Raw genomic sequence first — 15,520 nt, 5'->3', positions numbered from 1 at the left:
TTCATTTTTAATTAATGCAAGGTAATTTGGGCCAATTCACCTGGAAGCCTGTAGGTCAAGAAAAAATTTGTCTGAGGGTCGCATTTGGCCCATGGGCCAAAGTTTGGTCATGCCTGTGCTCGGTGATATCAGTCTGCAGCTAACTTGCTGTTGCTGCTCAGACATAAATCCTTCAAATGCAAGGTTCTTCTTACTTCAAAAATGATTCTATTGACACTTATTGGCATAATAATAGATTTGTTTTGGGTGTTTTGTGGAGTGGGTAAGACTGTTTTTAGTGGGAGGATAACTATGGCCGTTGACATACACTAGCCTAACACCAGCAACCTCTGCAAATACAAGGACTGGGTGGAATATTTTTTAAAAGTGTCTTCACATGTCTCCAACACTCTGGCTCTCTAGGAAATGTCCAAAATTCTGGACTGGCCCTTTAAAGACATATTTACACTGATTCAAATTATATAAATAAAATAACACTGCAGAGATTAAAGGTCTGATTAAATTGACTCATGTGAGCTTTTAGTTTTAGCCATGTTATAACCTCCTCAAAAACATACCTGGAGTTGTATTTGTTTCATTCACACATGGGGTTAGTGTGTTAAATGTGTGAATGAAACAAAACACAACTCCATGTATGTTTTTGAGGCAACTTTATAACATGCGTAATAAAAAAATAACATATGGACCATTTCAATATTTTGTACTCCTTTTTCATGCAAAGATTTCTGAAGACTTTTAAACCTCCTGGCACATATAGTAGTTTCTCTCCATTGGTATCTGGCCTTCAGACTTGTGATTTTTCAAGCAGCACCTGGCGATCAATATCCGTGAGCTGTAGCCTCCTTTTTGCCCTGTTCCAATTTAAAGTCTGGCCCTTCCACTGCCATCACAAATTAGAGGTGTAGTTTTCCACTGGCTGCTCTCACAGGTAGACAAAGCTAAACTCCACATAGCAGAAAATGCGCAATGTTTTTGTCTTTATTTTCTCAGAACAATAAAAATAGTTTAACAAACAAAGACTTCTTCATTCTCTTCATTTCAACATATTTACAGCTGAGGATCAAACCCAGTCATCTCCTCTTGGCTCCATTCCCACCCAGACTCTCCCTCTGTCACCCGGGAGCATCAGGGCCTATTGCTGTGTCTTAGACGAGGTATACAGACTATGCGATGATGGGAGACACCAGAGTGGACACACTGACCATTGCTTTTGTTCGGATTTGCACCACCATGCCGGGCCCATGTTTGTATATTGTTGAATAAGGTACAATGAAGACACATGCTTGAACTTTCTGACATGACACTGGAAGAATAAGACATATTTTACACAGAAGAGGAGGAAGCTGTGCACATCTGTTCTCTGCCCCGTTAGGGATGAGTGATATGGCAAAAAAGTGTAATTTAAAAATGTAATCTGCTTCTGTGACAAAAAGATTTTAAAGGAAATGCTATTTTGTGATTGATTGATTGTTTAATGCAATGCTAAGCTGCAAAGATAGAACTTTTTTCCACCCACTCCTCTTATTGGTCAGTCTAACCAGGCATTGAGTGAGTGACAGGTGGATTTAACCAGTCACAGTGAAGTCTGAGCTCTCAGAAGCAGAAGATGGCTTGAGTTACCCGTCAAAGGCAGATACAAAGATACAAAGTACATGAATTGAGATCAAATCAAAATTGTGATCTAGCTTTTAAAAATAGTGTTTGAATAGATTTTTTTTTTGTCATACCGCCCACCCCTGTGCCCCGTAGAGATGCACTACTGTGTGGAGGGTCCCTGAGGGGGGAACAGATGGTTCTGGATGCACATGCGAGTCCTTACATGGTTCAAGGTGGCTATTATTACATTGCAGCAGTAGTGAGGGATACAAACCTCTTTGCTCGCCTGTGTAACCTTAAGAACTGTGGAGAAGTCAAAATGTATTCAGAACTGCTAAAGCACTCAGCTGAAATTCAACAGTAACTTGAACATCTGAGCAGACGTGCGTCTAAAACCCAGTCTGTGTGAGATGAATGCCACTTCCCAGTCCGCTGCCAGAGTAGTTGGAACAGTAATGAGGAGAGCAGAGGTTTACATGGCTGATGAAGCAGAAGCATCTTATTGCAGAGTTCTTGTTCTTTAATTTGAGGCTGCAGAGTCCAGACCCTCTGAAGGTTCATTGTACTAGGATCCTAGGTGATGTGTTTGTTCCTGGAAGCTGACTCGATACAATCACACGACTCAGGCAAAACAATCAACAGCAGAGGAAATCAAAGATGCCTGAGTAGTTGAGGCTATTGTGCACCTGATCAGGACAGAGGTATCCACAGTAGAAGAAAACATGGTTCAACTCAAACTGTTCAAAACATGGAAATATTATACAACAGAAAAAGAAGCAAAAATTTTCAATTACTGCAATTCATTCAAGGCAGAATGAACTCGAAGAAAACCAAAAGCCCAGAGAAGCATTGTGTAGCGCTCACACAGTAGTCCAGAGGTGTGCGTGTGGTGGTGGTGGAGTAGAGCACCATCTCTATGGCTGGGTCAGAGGGTCAGTCCGACTGGAGGCTCCAGGCTGTTCGAGCTGGTTCCCAGTGCAGAGCAGAGCTGCAGCCTGGCACAGTGATGAGGAGAATGATGTCTTAGTGTCACATCAGATCACACAGCAGGAGAGGGCCGGCCAGGCAGCCTTTGGCCACAAACAGGCAAAGGCCTGGCCTTTAGTGTTCCCAAAGCTCAGAAGGGCCTCCAGCACAGTGCACCAGCAATGAAAGACACTGGAGCTATTCACATATCAAATGTTCACAAGTGATCAATACATACTATCTGGGGAACAGTTGCTGCAATTAAGCCGCATGGCTTTTACGAGTAGTGGATGCCTTTCCACTCAGTCTGTCAGTTATAGTAGGCCCAAGGAGGAACATGAAGGCTCATTAGTTCTGAGGTCAAGTCCCCTACTTCATTGTTCATGTAAAGCCAATGTGCCTCCTATACAACACAAACACACATGTAAGACACTGGTCCAAATGTCACCACAATAAACACAATGTACTGAAACTTAAAACTTACCTTTTTGTGTCCAACATTCAAAAATGACTTGAGGCATTGAATTAATCTTCATCCATATATATGAGGGGCCTTGATTATACATTTCCTTGGTTCCTTCATGACTACACAAGTTTAGTCCAGAGTAAGAGCAGAAAAATAGTCCTAAATGGACAAATACTTCACAAACATCACGCAGCCCATGTCCACTCTGCGCTGACATTTAAGCTTCCAATGTAGCAGTCCTTTCATAAAAAAACAATAATGTCTCCAGTGTTTCTGTTCTTTATGTAGAATCCTTTTGCTCCAGTGACAGGAAAAAACAACAGCTTCTGTCAGCTCGAGGTCATTGTCAAATCCTTCACCGTTTTAAAAGTTCATATATATTTATATCTTATATATAAAAAGGAAGTTCATAAATTACTCAAAGTGTTCAGTAGATAAAATACCACTTGCATTAACGTCCTGAAATTCTCACTTTGTGCTTTCCGCAAACAAACAAATAAAACATTGAAATAAAAAGAAGCAGCAGATTTTTGCCAGAGGTTAATCCATTAAGTTAAAAGGGTCTTTTGCTGTTAAAGGGACTCTATCTGTGGCGACTGGAGATGCCATTGCTGTTGGCTGAGGGCTCCTCCAGATCTTCGTCCTCAAAGCCGTGAAACGTGGACGTGTCGCTCTCCGAGGTGGTGCCAAACAGCTCCTCAGCTCCAGTGAACACTCCGTCCTCCTTCTCCTCTCCACCATCTGCAGACAGTGAAAAAGTCAGTTATAGAAGTAAATAAAACTAGTATCTGTTTTACATTTATTTGTGTACTCTCACCTATGCGCTGGCAGGCTGTGCAGGGGGTGCCAGCTTTACCCGTTTTCTTTGAACCATGGCATTTAGTACAGTAGTTGTTGGGAATGTTTGCTCCACCTTGACCTTTTGGGCCTACAAATAACAGGAATTAAAGATGAAACATGCATTACAGGGTTTTACTGTATAATTAATCCAAAATCACAATAATAGAGCTTACGTTTTTGCCTGTCATTCTGCGGTATAGAAGGAGCTCTTGGTACAACTGTGCTCCTCTCTCCCGGCCGCTCTTCCTCCGCCATATGGGAATGGGTGTAGTGGTAGCTTAGTCCTGTGCGATTTCTGTAGCGCTTTGTACACACTGGGAAATCAAAGACCACAAGTTTAATCAAAGCACTACAATTTTACATAAATGCCTTTTCTTCGCATGAAAAATAAAAAAGGAGCCGTTTCAATTCCATCTTCTGTCCGTCAATAAAAAGCAGACAGTGTAATAACCATGTCTCAGTTACATGTGACCGAAGGCACTTTTCAGCTCAGGAGAAGTCACATAATAAATGGCCTGTATCAATAATCACAGCATCTGAAACCCACTATTTAACTGTCTATCAAAACAAGAAAAACAGTAAACATATGCAAGTACCTGTGGGTGTAGTTTTGGAGTTTTGCCGTGGTTTGTATCTGCCTGAAAAAGAGAAGAAAATACATGGAGCCATTAAGAAAAGACCATTAGCTGAAAACCCTACACCACCACTTGACTTTTCCACATGCATCTTGAATGTACAGGGACACAAAAGTAAGACAAGACAAACTGGGGCTTGCATTTTAAACACTCCACACAGTTATATTGTTTAATTAAGGGCAATAAAATACACTTAAATATTGTGCAAACTAAAGCCATCTAACATATGATAGCGTATTATTTTATTTAAAAGGTGCACTGTGTGACTTTTCTGGGTGAGAGTCAGCCATTAGCTTGTCTCCCTGGAGATGTTGTTTTTCCTTGAAAGTTTCCCAATATAGCATTAAATTATCCATCTTGCATTCTTTAAATTATTGGAAAAAATGTCTGTGAGCAGGTTTTTTTTCTTTTCATTTGTCCATGTCAGAATATTCATACTTATTCAGCCCTTTTGTTTCTCAAAAATTCAAAATGCTGCACATGTCATAAACTCATTATAAAGAGCACCATTTTAACCTTGTTTAAATACTTCAGTCCAGCTTATGAATCTCTAGGTGGAAACACTGGTCTTTTTATCCAGTCAGTTTTCACTTTTCCAGTTTTCCCATACATATTGATTTCAAATCTAAAACACAATAGAAGATCTTTAAGGAATGAACAGCCATTGGCGATCACTCACTGTCACAGACGTATGGCTTGTCATCATCATAGTCCGCCCTCCGGCGACCCGAGCCCCGGCCCTGAGAAAACACACAGTAGAGTAAACTCACACAGGGACACTAATGTGGACCTTCCTGAATGTCTGCTCCAGGTTAGGTGCAGCTCAAACACAGCACTATTGGAGACACTTGCCCGTCCTTTGCCCCGGTGTCGCCTCTTGGGAGTGTCCACCTCGAAGTCTTCATCATCATCAAAGGCGTCTTCAGCCGCATCTGCCTCCAAAACCCTCTGACAAATACAGATGCAAAAAACATAAATAAGCAGCAAAGGAGGAAACATATTTAGCATTTTGTTTGTGATTATATGTGTGTCTACTTTGAGTGGTTCGCTGTAAATGAGCAAGAAAACAAAGGAAACATATTAGTCATTAATTTAGTTAATTGTGGAGCAAAAACCTGCAGAGAAAAAGGTGCAGAAGTACTATATCGTCGATTATACTTGCTATTTTGTACCTATTGCACTTTGGCATTTCATTTAGTATGGCACACAGTAATGAGTTCGTGGGGCGGCCATATTGTCTGTCAGAGTGGCTCCTCAGCGAGAGGGCAGTCCGCTAACGAGCCCTGCAGGTCAGCTGGAAAAACTTGGAATGTTGCCGTGACAACCAGTTGGGGCGCCGCACTCTGACAGCTCTTAATGTCAGAGTGTCAGTCTGCCGGGAGCAGGGGGCTCACCTGGATCTCCAGCAGACTCTCCTCATCGTTCTTAGCGTTGTTCCTGCGCTCCAGGCCCTCCCCCCGCAGCAGAGCCTCCAGCGTGGTGCTCTGAGTGGGCAGTGAGTCCTTGGACATCAGGCCACCGTCTGCAGACACAACACAGTCACACAATGAATCATCACAGCACCAGCCATGTTTGTCCTGTAGGGGCAGAAGAACACATGCCCATTGTCTGATTGCTCTGCCAATAAAGCAAAGAAACCCACAACTGCCTTTACCCATCTGATTCAATGTAGCTTTCTTACATTTTAGTGATTCAATAGAAAAATGGAAACAGACAGAACATTAGGAACAACAGGTAATGCTATGTGATAGAGTGGATCACCTGGGAAAAAATGATTCAACCTCAGACTTTTCTATCTTTGCTTTTTTATTTAATATGTATTACACAGCTCCAGCTGTAATGCTAAGAATCTAAACAAATAGTCCAGGAAACAAGCAGGTTAGGCAGACATGACAGAGCAAACAGTGTTTTGACAGTCAGCCGGATTCACACATCTCTTCTCCTCAGAGAGCTTCATGATCCTCCACTTTCTTTGAGAAAAGAGGAGACACTTCAAAGCCTTCCACTCTTGGCTCATCTTTCACTGCATCCACTGGAGGCCTGCAGAATACTGAGCAGAGCAGACTGCAGGAAGGAGCAGGATGAACCAGGAGATACCAGCAGCCCTTCACTATTGTGTCTGCTGTTGACTTTCAACTCTCCGCGACGAGACAGAGCCCCTCCCTTCTCCTCCTGAGTCCCTCCCTCCTCCTGTGTCCCTCCCCACCCACGGGAGCTGGGGGCTATAAATAGAGCAGCAGCAGCCTGCAGCAGGGAGCTGATTGAGCATGCAGCCCCACTCTCCACAGCCCAGGCAGACTGTGGCTGTGGCATGTGCTCAGCACCTCTGTCCAGCTGCACAGCACGCAGCCTCAGAGAATCAGGTTAAATCAGGTTATGTTTCCCCAGCACAGAGCAGGCATACGCAGCCTGTTGTACTGACAAGAGAGGCAGTGTGGAGCTGTGCGAGCATGAACCCAGAGCAGAACAATAGCACACAATGCCATGTGTTTGGGAAACAAGGGTTTGTTTCACAGCCCATCTCTCCATCTCTAGTCTGTGCAGGCTCATTCCTGTTAGATTTATAAACTTTCCAAACATGAGCTTTGTCCAACAAATGTAAACAATTGATTTCATCTGAAAGTCATTCTGCACCACTGTTTGAAGGATATAAGCAAATGACATCAATGGGGCATGTTTATGAAACAAAAGCTTTTTCGCAGCACCACATTCTTTTCTCTCTCAATTTTTCCATTTTTGGAGTCTCTTGATCAAAATAAAGTAAAATTTACATATTTCCATCTCTCTTATCGGAGCTGTGTGTGAGATTTCTTATCTTGTCATGTACATTCCTTGGGATAGTGTGACATCCCGGTGGGTGTTCAGCCTTGGGCTCATGATGGTCTAGATAGTCAACACAAGTCACAAAACAAACTCACCCACAGACTGGCAGATTAGACGATGGAGAGATGAAGAGGGCTGAGAGAGGGGAGTGGACAGGATACAGCAGGATGGATGGGCCAGCTCAGTGTTGAGTGAGTGCTGAAGATGCTTAAAGTGGCAGGCCGAGAAGGCAACACTCTATTCCCTAACATTTATTAAATAGTGTCTGTAGCATTCAGCCCTGCAGCTCTCAGCAGTAAGAAATCTAATTACATGTTCTACTTTGCACAAAACAAGTTTACCAGCCAGGGTGAACACGGCCACATTTCATCTGGGTGAAAATGACGGGCAGCTTGTGCCGATATGCTCAGACCAATCTGCTTTTATCTAAATTAACCAGAATGGCCACTAGTTTTAATCAGCTGAAGGAAGTGGTGTCCAGGGAGCAGTGGTCAGAAACCTTACCCAGATGCAGGCCGTAGATGCCCAGACCAGGGTCTGTGGAGTTGTGCAGTCGTCTCTTCTTCCTCCAGCAGCGGGCGGGGTACGTGTACATCTGTCCTGCACCGACACCTGCAAACAACACACCACAAGTGTGAGCACAGTGCTACAGCCTGCAAAACAAATACTTCATGTGTACACAGCACAAACTGATGTGCTACAAGCTTTGGTCAGTAGTGAGAGGATGGGGGGGCTAATCTATATGTTTCTTGTTTATTGAGTGATGGCTTGGGGGAAAAATAAGTATGAGAACCAGGGCTTCGGTGATGGCGTTCCATCCAGATGTAGCAGTTGTTCTGGGCCACTCCGGTTTGGGAGTCAAGGAATGGGAGTCGGACACTGCGTTCTGCGCACAGACGGGCATTGTAGCTGCGGCACTGCTCAATGGCCTCCTTATAGAACTGGTCTCCCAGTCTGAAACAAACAGAAACAGCAGAGTCTGTCAGACATTGCATTTGAAAAGTTTCATGATGCCATTGGACAGTCTTAACTCTATGCACTGTTGTTGAATTAAATGGCACTAACACGCCCTTTCGTTTAGTACACCTCATTACACCAGTTTGCTGAGCAAGCTAAAAGAAAGCAAAGAGAAAATCAATACAGTTTGAGAAAACAAAGCAGTTGTTTATTTAATAGATTTACTGGTTTATAAAATGTATAAGAAATGCTTGCTTATAATGTCCCATTAAATGCGTAGACTTTTAATCAGTTGTGGTCACGACAGCAAAGAACATGTGGGAGTATAAAAATGCAGTAGGACCTGGTTTGATTCTGCTCAAGCTTAGCTTTACTATGTGGGCTGCATCATGCTCCTATCCAAGTACATTACAATCACTTTTAATCTTGGCACCTAATACATAAACCATTTCACAGACTTGAAGGACTCAAAGTCTTAGTTCCACTTTTCTCCAGCTCCTGTGAGATTTTGGCAGTCCCTCAGGCTTTCACCGTTAATATTCAGAGTAAGATGGGGGAGGATATCTCACATTGGAGCCCTCAGTCGCTGCCACACGCCTGCTATGGTAATTAGCCTACTTAATTAATCTCAGCAGAGTGCCGATCGCAAGGGCAGGTTCCTATTTAACTATATCAAAGACGAAGGCAAGAGGCTAGAATGAAAAAATCCAATGGAGCTACTGTGTAACATGTGTGCATTGCTGCTGGAACATGGACAAACAAGTGTTGTTCCTGCATCTTTGCGTTAACGAACTTCTTCCATGTGTTCCCAATTAGGACATTAGGAAGACGGCCATTTTGGAGTGGAACTAATGAGCTGCAGGCTGCGAGTCGCGACTGGAATGTTAAAAGTGGTCCTGGGGGCGGGAGTGTGTGGGGTTTGTCTGCTCCTTACACTTCCGCCATCTTTGCCCCGACTCGTGTGAGGTGATTTCTGCTGTTAGGAACAAAGGCCCGGAGCTTGGCATAGTTCAGACAGTGCACAGGTCTCCCCAGCAGAACGAGGCGCAGCCATAAGCAGAGAAAAGATGGGTCATATCTGAGCTAAAAGAAGTATATACAAGAAATATACAATACCAGTCAAAACCAGTCCTTTATTTCCACAATTATTTACATTGTAGATGCTCACTGAAAATATGAATGGCCACTTATGGAATGTAGAAAACTAAAAATTAACTCAAAACTTGTTAAGATTTGGCTTTGATCACTGATTTGCACTTTTGGAAACCATTTCAGGGGACTTCATCAAGAAGTTCACTGAGAGAAGGCTAAGGGTTTGCAGTAATGCAGTAATGATGACTTCATTTCAATAAATGTAGAACTGTTTTATTTATATTGTTGTTCTGTATTCAGATAAAGATACAGATTGTTTTGCTTTTGTGACTGATAACCAACATCTGCAAATATTTCAGTAATATTATACTATGGAAGGGTAGAACTGACAATGATGGATTAAACATTTTTACCAGCTTTTTTGTTATTATGAGAAAGTATTAAGTTCAAACTGAAAAAATGTCATTATAACATAATCATTACAGGTTATAAAAACTTTAATTTCTTGTTGTATCGTGAACATATTTTGCTCATATCGATTGCACTGAACGTCACTTTAAGCAGGTCTGAGGGTGCAGTCTGTATCACAGGGGGAGTGTCATGTAGTCTATCCTGTTGTTAAACATAAGCAAAATGATAAGCACTTGGCTCTTCCTCTGCGCAGTACCACAGAGTACTACAGAGTACTACAGAGTATACAGATGGCAATATAATGTGACTTGTTCCTATTCAGTACATTGGCTATGAGCTTAATATGTTCATGTTAAACCAGAAACTGGAGTCGTTATACCTGTAATGATTATGATTATTTTAACTCAATACTTTCTCGTAATAATGAAAAAGCTGGTAAAAATGTTTAATCCACCTTAGTCAGTTCTACATTGGTTGCACTATTATATTGTTGATATATCTATGAATATAAATAAAGGGCAAGGCAAGGGCAAACTGATGTAAATTTGTAGTAAAAGTAAAAAATTAACATGTTTTTGTAAAAATCATAAAATATAGTTTTCATTGATATAATATGAATCCAAGTTAACTATCACACACCTGATGCTCTGAAGACAACCTGATATTCACACATCACACCTTCACTGGGACAGTTCAGAAAAACTTTTTCCAAAAACTGTCAGTAAGCATAATATACATACATTTAAAACTTTAACCAGAATATTAAATATACTTTCAATAAAATGAAGATACAGAATAATACAAACCAAATTTATTCTAAAAAGTAAGTGCTGGCAATGTGCTTCGAAAAGTTCACAATTCACTTTGATTGGTCAAATCTGCCTGTCACTCACTCAGAGCATGACGGTGGCGGGCCTACAGGAGGAGTGGGTGGGGAAAGTTGACAGGCTGCAGTAAACAGTGATGTCCTGAATCACGACGGAATACTCACAGTCCAGATTGCCACAAAAGAACTCACAATTCAATTTAACATAATTATATCTTCCTCTAATACTTCCAACTAGCCTGTACTTTTTTCACTTTTTTTTTCTCAAACAACTACTAGGTTAATACATTATGTTTATTTGGACATGCTTTGACAGCTCGATAGGAAATATTCTGAACATGTGATTAGCCCAGAGCGTCCAGAACGGAACATTCCAATCTATTAAAATCTCGGTCTGACGTCTTTTTCATCGATACCCCAAACTTTGTTGATATTAGTTACCTGCCTGGCACCATCACTTTACATGTGGAGTATTTAAAAACAGGAGGCCTAAGTTAACCTAAGTAAGTCTCGATGCCATAGTTCCAGATCAACACGAGGCTGATGGGACGCCCTGTGACATATCGGTTTACCCAAAGCACACCAGCTGTAAAGGCTTCCTCCAGTCCCCCTCCAGCCGTGCGCGTCCAAACTCAGAGGTGCCAAAGAAAGCGCAGAGTGAGACATTGCCCAGTTACAAGATGAAGTGATGCTGCCATTGAGAAACAGTCCAGACACGAGAGGACACTAGGCAGGAAGAACGAGCTAATGTCTGGGGCTAGTTGGAGCATCAGGTCGTGCCATTTGAATTATGTATTTTCATTCTGCTGTGATTTCTCCATTTCTGAGCAGTTCACTTTTTCCGCATTGGCGTGTTTAAAATAGGAACTATTTTTCAAAACCTGTTGTGGACACAGACAGGGGAATATCAGAGTGGCTGCATGAGAAACATCGAATAATATCCTATGGTCTCTATCCTATGCAATAATACAATAGTATGTATGTTTGATGTAGCAGCTTAATATTTTGACAACTTAACATTTATAGTTTGTTTATTTCACAGTGCCATGCGTGGCCAGTAGTGATTGTCTGTTGTTTGTTCATGTGGTTGTTTTTAATGTGTCATAGTGCACTTTGAGCTTTTAGCACATGTTTTTCCAATGTGGTTTTAAACTACAAATGGAAAATAAACTAACCTAACCTAACTGAACTTAAGGGCAATAAAAGGGAATTATGACCGACTTTCAAAGTACGGATTTGGGCTGTGCTGATATATTAAAAGGGTGTTTCTATCGATGAAAAATACAATAATGAATAGGAGAGACTCTCCACAGATCTGACTTGTAACGTAGAGTGGTAATGTAACCTGCTTGTCTTGTCACATGATAGATCATCTAGACCACTGTTTCCCAAAGACTGGGTCACGACCCTCATGTGGTTCGCAAGAGATTTTTTTGGGTCGCCTTGTCATGATCTGCATGTAGGTCTGTGATATACAGTTCAGACACATGAGATTTTCTGTGCTCACAAAAATGAAGACAAAGCACAGAAACAGACTGAATCCTGCGCCTGATCTGCTGTCGCACTCTCCTCCTGCACCCGGACTGGAACACGCTACAAAAACACAGACAGGCCCACCTATCTCATTAGAAAAGTTTAAATGTTAAGACATGTTTTGTATAATTTCTAATCTTTGTGTAATTATTTTATTGACTATTTTGCTGCAATATTTCTGGTTCAAATGAATGTTGAAAAGAAAAAGAAATGGGCTACATTTAATGTCCAAATAGGCGACCTTTTATTACTGCTTCAATGATTGCTTTTCATTGTTTAAACTTGAGTAATACTAATTGCTCAGAGACACGAACACTCAGTCAATAAAATATCCTCATTAATGTTCAGTAATGATCAAATCCACCTTTATTTTATGATTTACAAATAATGTCTGTTGTTATGACTTTTAAAAAATGGGTCCCCAGAAAAAACATTTGGAAAACACTGATCTATACTGTGGAAAATTCTAGATAAAGCAGTAACATTTCCATGGAGACAAGCAGGAGGTGGACCCTTCACTAGAAATGTTACACAGTGTACCATTAAGGAAAAAACTGAATCAAATTGATCATTTAGATTGATTAATAAAAAGGTAATAATTGTGATTTTATTTTATTTTTTAATGTCACCCAACCGTTAAGAAACTGTGCTTACTTTGTCTTGAAATTTGCATTGTCTAAAAAAGGATTGGTATCGAGATGAGAAAGCATTTCCTTGCACAATTTAATGCTTTGTGCATGAACAGAGAAACCACTAAAATAATTTAGGCCAAGTTTGTTTTTTACTAAAGTTGCCTAAGCGAAGTCCAAGCTAAGAGCTGTAAAGGTATGTATGTCGAATGTGACCAGGAGCAAGGAACAAAAGCAAATCTTGTGGCCAGTGGGGCCTCCACTATCAGCACGCTCCTGTCAACGGTCCCCTGTGTCACATGGCTCTGTAATGCCAGCATGTGTGAACAGCCGTTTTGCATAGATCTGATTACGGACTACAGTTAGCGACAACACAGTCAGTATGCACCTCCTGTGGATTCAGAAACTCACTATGTGTTTGGAAATAACTTGTTCTGTTCTATGAGGCTAGAAGTGCTGCAGGTGCATGTCTCACAGGAAGCTCAAGTCACCACAGAGCAGAGCAGAACAGAGAACAGAGTGGAGGGGGAGTGACTGCATCCTCAAGTCCTGATTATTACATGTAATCAGTGCGGCCTGGTCTATGAGGGCAAGAGCACCAGGCCCCACACCTCCACACTGAGTCACGCTTCCAATGCCCCCCATACTTAAGTCACAGAGCTGATGAGGGCCAGAGGGCGGCTTGATGAGAAATCAGGGGACTAAAGAAGTGTCCCTCCCACACAAGAGTCCAGCTGCAATTTTAATGACGTCCCATCAGCCTCTTTATTAATTAAATATTCCAGCCTCCATTTTAATCAGCAGATTTTGGAGATTAGCGTCCATCCATGGCTCAAATGAGGGGCAGACCTCACAGGCGAGCACAGGCTACAGCTCCGCCGACCATATCCAACTCAAGAGTCTTCCACTTGCTCTTTCTAAAGTGAATCGTCTTCGTACAAAAAGGTCAAATTGGTCCACGGGAGCAACATCCAATTAGTGTGGAGTGTGACTAATTATAATCTGACAAAAGTGTGAAATGAAGTCAGAAACCCCAGACAGAGGCTAATCATAGCAGATTGAAACACTTCATTAAGCAGACTATAAAGTAAAGAGACATTCCACATCTGAATGCAAAAAGCTCTCAGAGATTAAACAGCAAATTGACACCTGACGTAATTTAACGCCATTTCCCAATATTCTCCTTCCTCTTATTAAAACTAAGCTTTTTATAAAGGACAATGGTGGGGTACTTAACATTTAATAACCATATTTAGACAATAGGCTTCAAACGTTTTGTAAATTCTACATTGACTGCTCTGAATTTCAGCAAAACACATTTACACTGCTGCGTTGCCGTGCCACTTAAACAAAACAACTTATTTTAGAGATTTTAAGACGTCTGCTGTTGCCATTTTCCCTGCTGCTGTTATTGCTACTTCCAAACCTGACACAAACACTGGTTGAAGTATGGATTTCTATGGGGTTAAACATTGCCCAGTCAATAAGGCATCCACATTCAGTTTACTCTGCATTTTCTTGCCTGTATCAATGGATTAGTAGCAATGTCCTATATACTGAGAGCGAGAGTGTGGGTGGAGACAAGGTGGAGACAAGGTGGAGACAAGACGATGACTGGTGCGACCCGGGTGCTGCACGGGGTCCAGAGGGGTGCACGGGCTGGACCTCTGAGGAGCGGCAGATGGGTCTCCTACTTTTGGCCAACACTTCCTCTCTCCCTGTCGGAGCATCTCTCTGACAGATGGAGCCCGGATCCTGGACCAAGCTAATCTCCAGCACTCCTCCACTTAAAGGCACAGTCTGTAAGCAAACCTACACCTATGCAGACCCAGAGACCCCCACATCACCACCACAATAACAACAAGCCAATGGGGTCAGTTCTCAGCAACAAAAAAATGACAAAGTTTTAGCTTCATAATTGCAAGAGCTAGAGATCAACTTGCAATAGGTGAATAGCACAGAAGAACAAAGGAGGAGACATAGGTGGAGCAGACCTTTTGAAGTTGGAGGGTTAAAGGGACTAGTGCACAAGGAGGTAGTTTCTATTTCCAACAGCCCAGAACACAGACTGTCACTTTTGTCGATTTGTCCAGAAAGCATTGCAAATACAAACGCCTCCTCCCTCGCTGCTTTACCGGGTCCTGACCACGTCTGCGCTTGGAGGAGCCAAAGTTGACATGTCGACAATTCACACCAACTGTAAACGACTTTCGGAATGTCAGATCATATTAGCCAGCTATATCCAACCAAGCACGGGAAAAGCGGCTTTTAATTATTCGGGCTGCGTATAGGCACGTTGTCGACAGTTTACCGAATAAATTTATAGCCTACAAAAGACGACATTCTCGTGCGCTGATTGCAAAGCAGAGCAAAAAACAAGGCTTTGCTCGCACGATCGCAACGTCAAGAAGCCATTCATTTATGTCTGACACTAAATCGTAACATGTTATAAAATAAAAGAACTATACGAGGCTACTTTATCATGCAAGAAGTGGACAAAATGCATTTAGACAGCGTCGCCAGCCATATGCACAAGGCTGGAAACAACATGCACGAATAGCAGGTAAGGATTAACGAGTTGGCATAAAAATTATAATTCACTATTTCCTTAGTGTCTGAAATACTTACGCTTTTAGTGGATTCTGAATGACAGCCGCCATTTTGCTACAGTGTAACGCAATATCGGCGTCTTGCAGTTCTGAGGGAAACCTACAGAAACTCACCAATCCGAGCTCGGGCTCAATCC

At 42.0% G+C, this 15,520-nt stretch overlaps 1 protein-coding gene across 1 annotated transcript; it reads right to left on the bottom strand.

The window, feature by feature from the left end:
• Positions 1 to 960: 960 nt before the first annotated feature.
• Positions 961 to 15,491, bottom strand: LOC110155642 (zinc finger protein DPF3-like). Its single transcript, XM_020919778.2, has 11 exons — positions 15,403 to 15,491; positions 8,120 to 8,280; positions 7,831 to 7,938; positions 5,898 to 6,025; positions 5,356 to 5,451; positions 5,183 to 5,243; positions 4,465 to 4,506; positions 4,042 to 4,182; positions 3,846 to 3,956; positions 3,047 to 3,769; positions 961 to 2,965 (listed from the first exon to the last, which is right to left on the bottom strand). Exons 1-10 carry the CDS (start codon positions 15,432 to 15,434, stop codon positions 3,612 to 3,614), a joined length of 1,038 nt encoding a protein of 345 aa, XP_020775437.2. The 5' UTR covers positions 15,435 to 15,491; the 3' UTR covers positions 961 to 2,965; positions 3,047 to 3,611.
• Positions 15,492 to 15,520: the final 29 nt, after the last annotated feature.

This window comes from Boleophthalmus pectinirostris, unplaced genomic scaffold, assembly GCF_026225935.1.
Source record: "Boleophthalmus pectinirostris isolate CB_2022bp ecotype Guang Dong unplaced genomic scaffold, ASM2622593v1 HiC_scaffold_10, whole genome shotgun sequence".
NCBI classification, from domain to species: Eukaryota; Metazoa; Chordata; class Actinopteri; order Gobiiformes; family Gobiidae; genus Boleophthalmus; species Boleophthalmus pectinirostris.
The sequence above is the reverse complement of the archived record's forward strand: the minus strand, read 5'-3'. Positions and strand labels throughout refer to the sequence as shown.

What these genes read in the sequence shown, in the direction of transcription:
- LOC110155642 (XM_020919778.2), bottom strand. Translation starts at nt 15,434, where the DNA reads ATGGCGGCTGTCATTCAGAATCCACTAAAAGC. An exon ending in CTCCAAAACTACACCCACAG is followed by an intron (nt 4,183 to 4,464) that starts GTACTTGCATAT and finishes TTGATTTCCCAG; the next exon opens with TGTGTACAAAGCGCTACAGA. An exon ending in GCAGAATGACAGGCAAAAAC is followed by an intron (nt 3,957 to 4,041) that starts GTAAGCTCTATT and finishes TGTTATTTGTAG; the next exon opens with GCCCAAAAGGTCAAGGTGGA.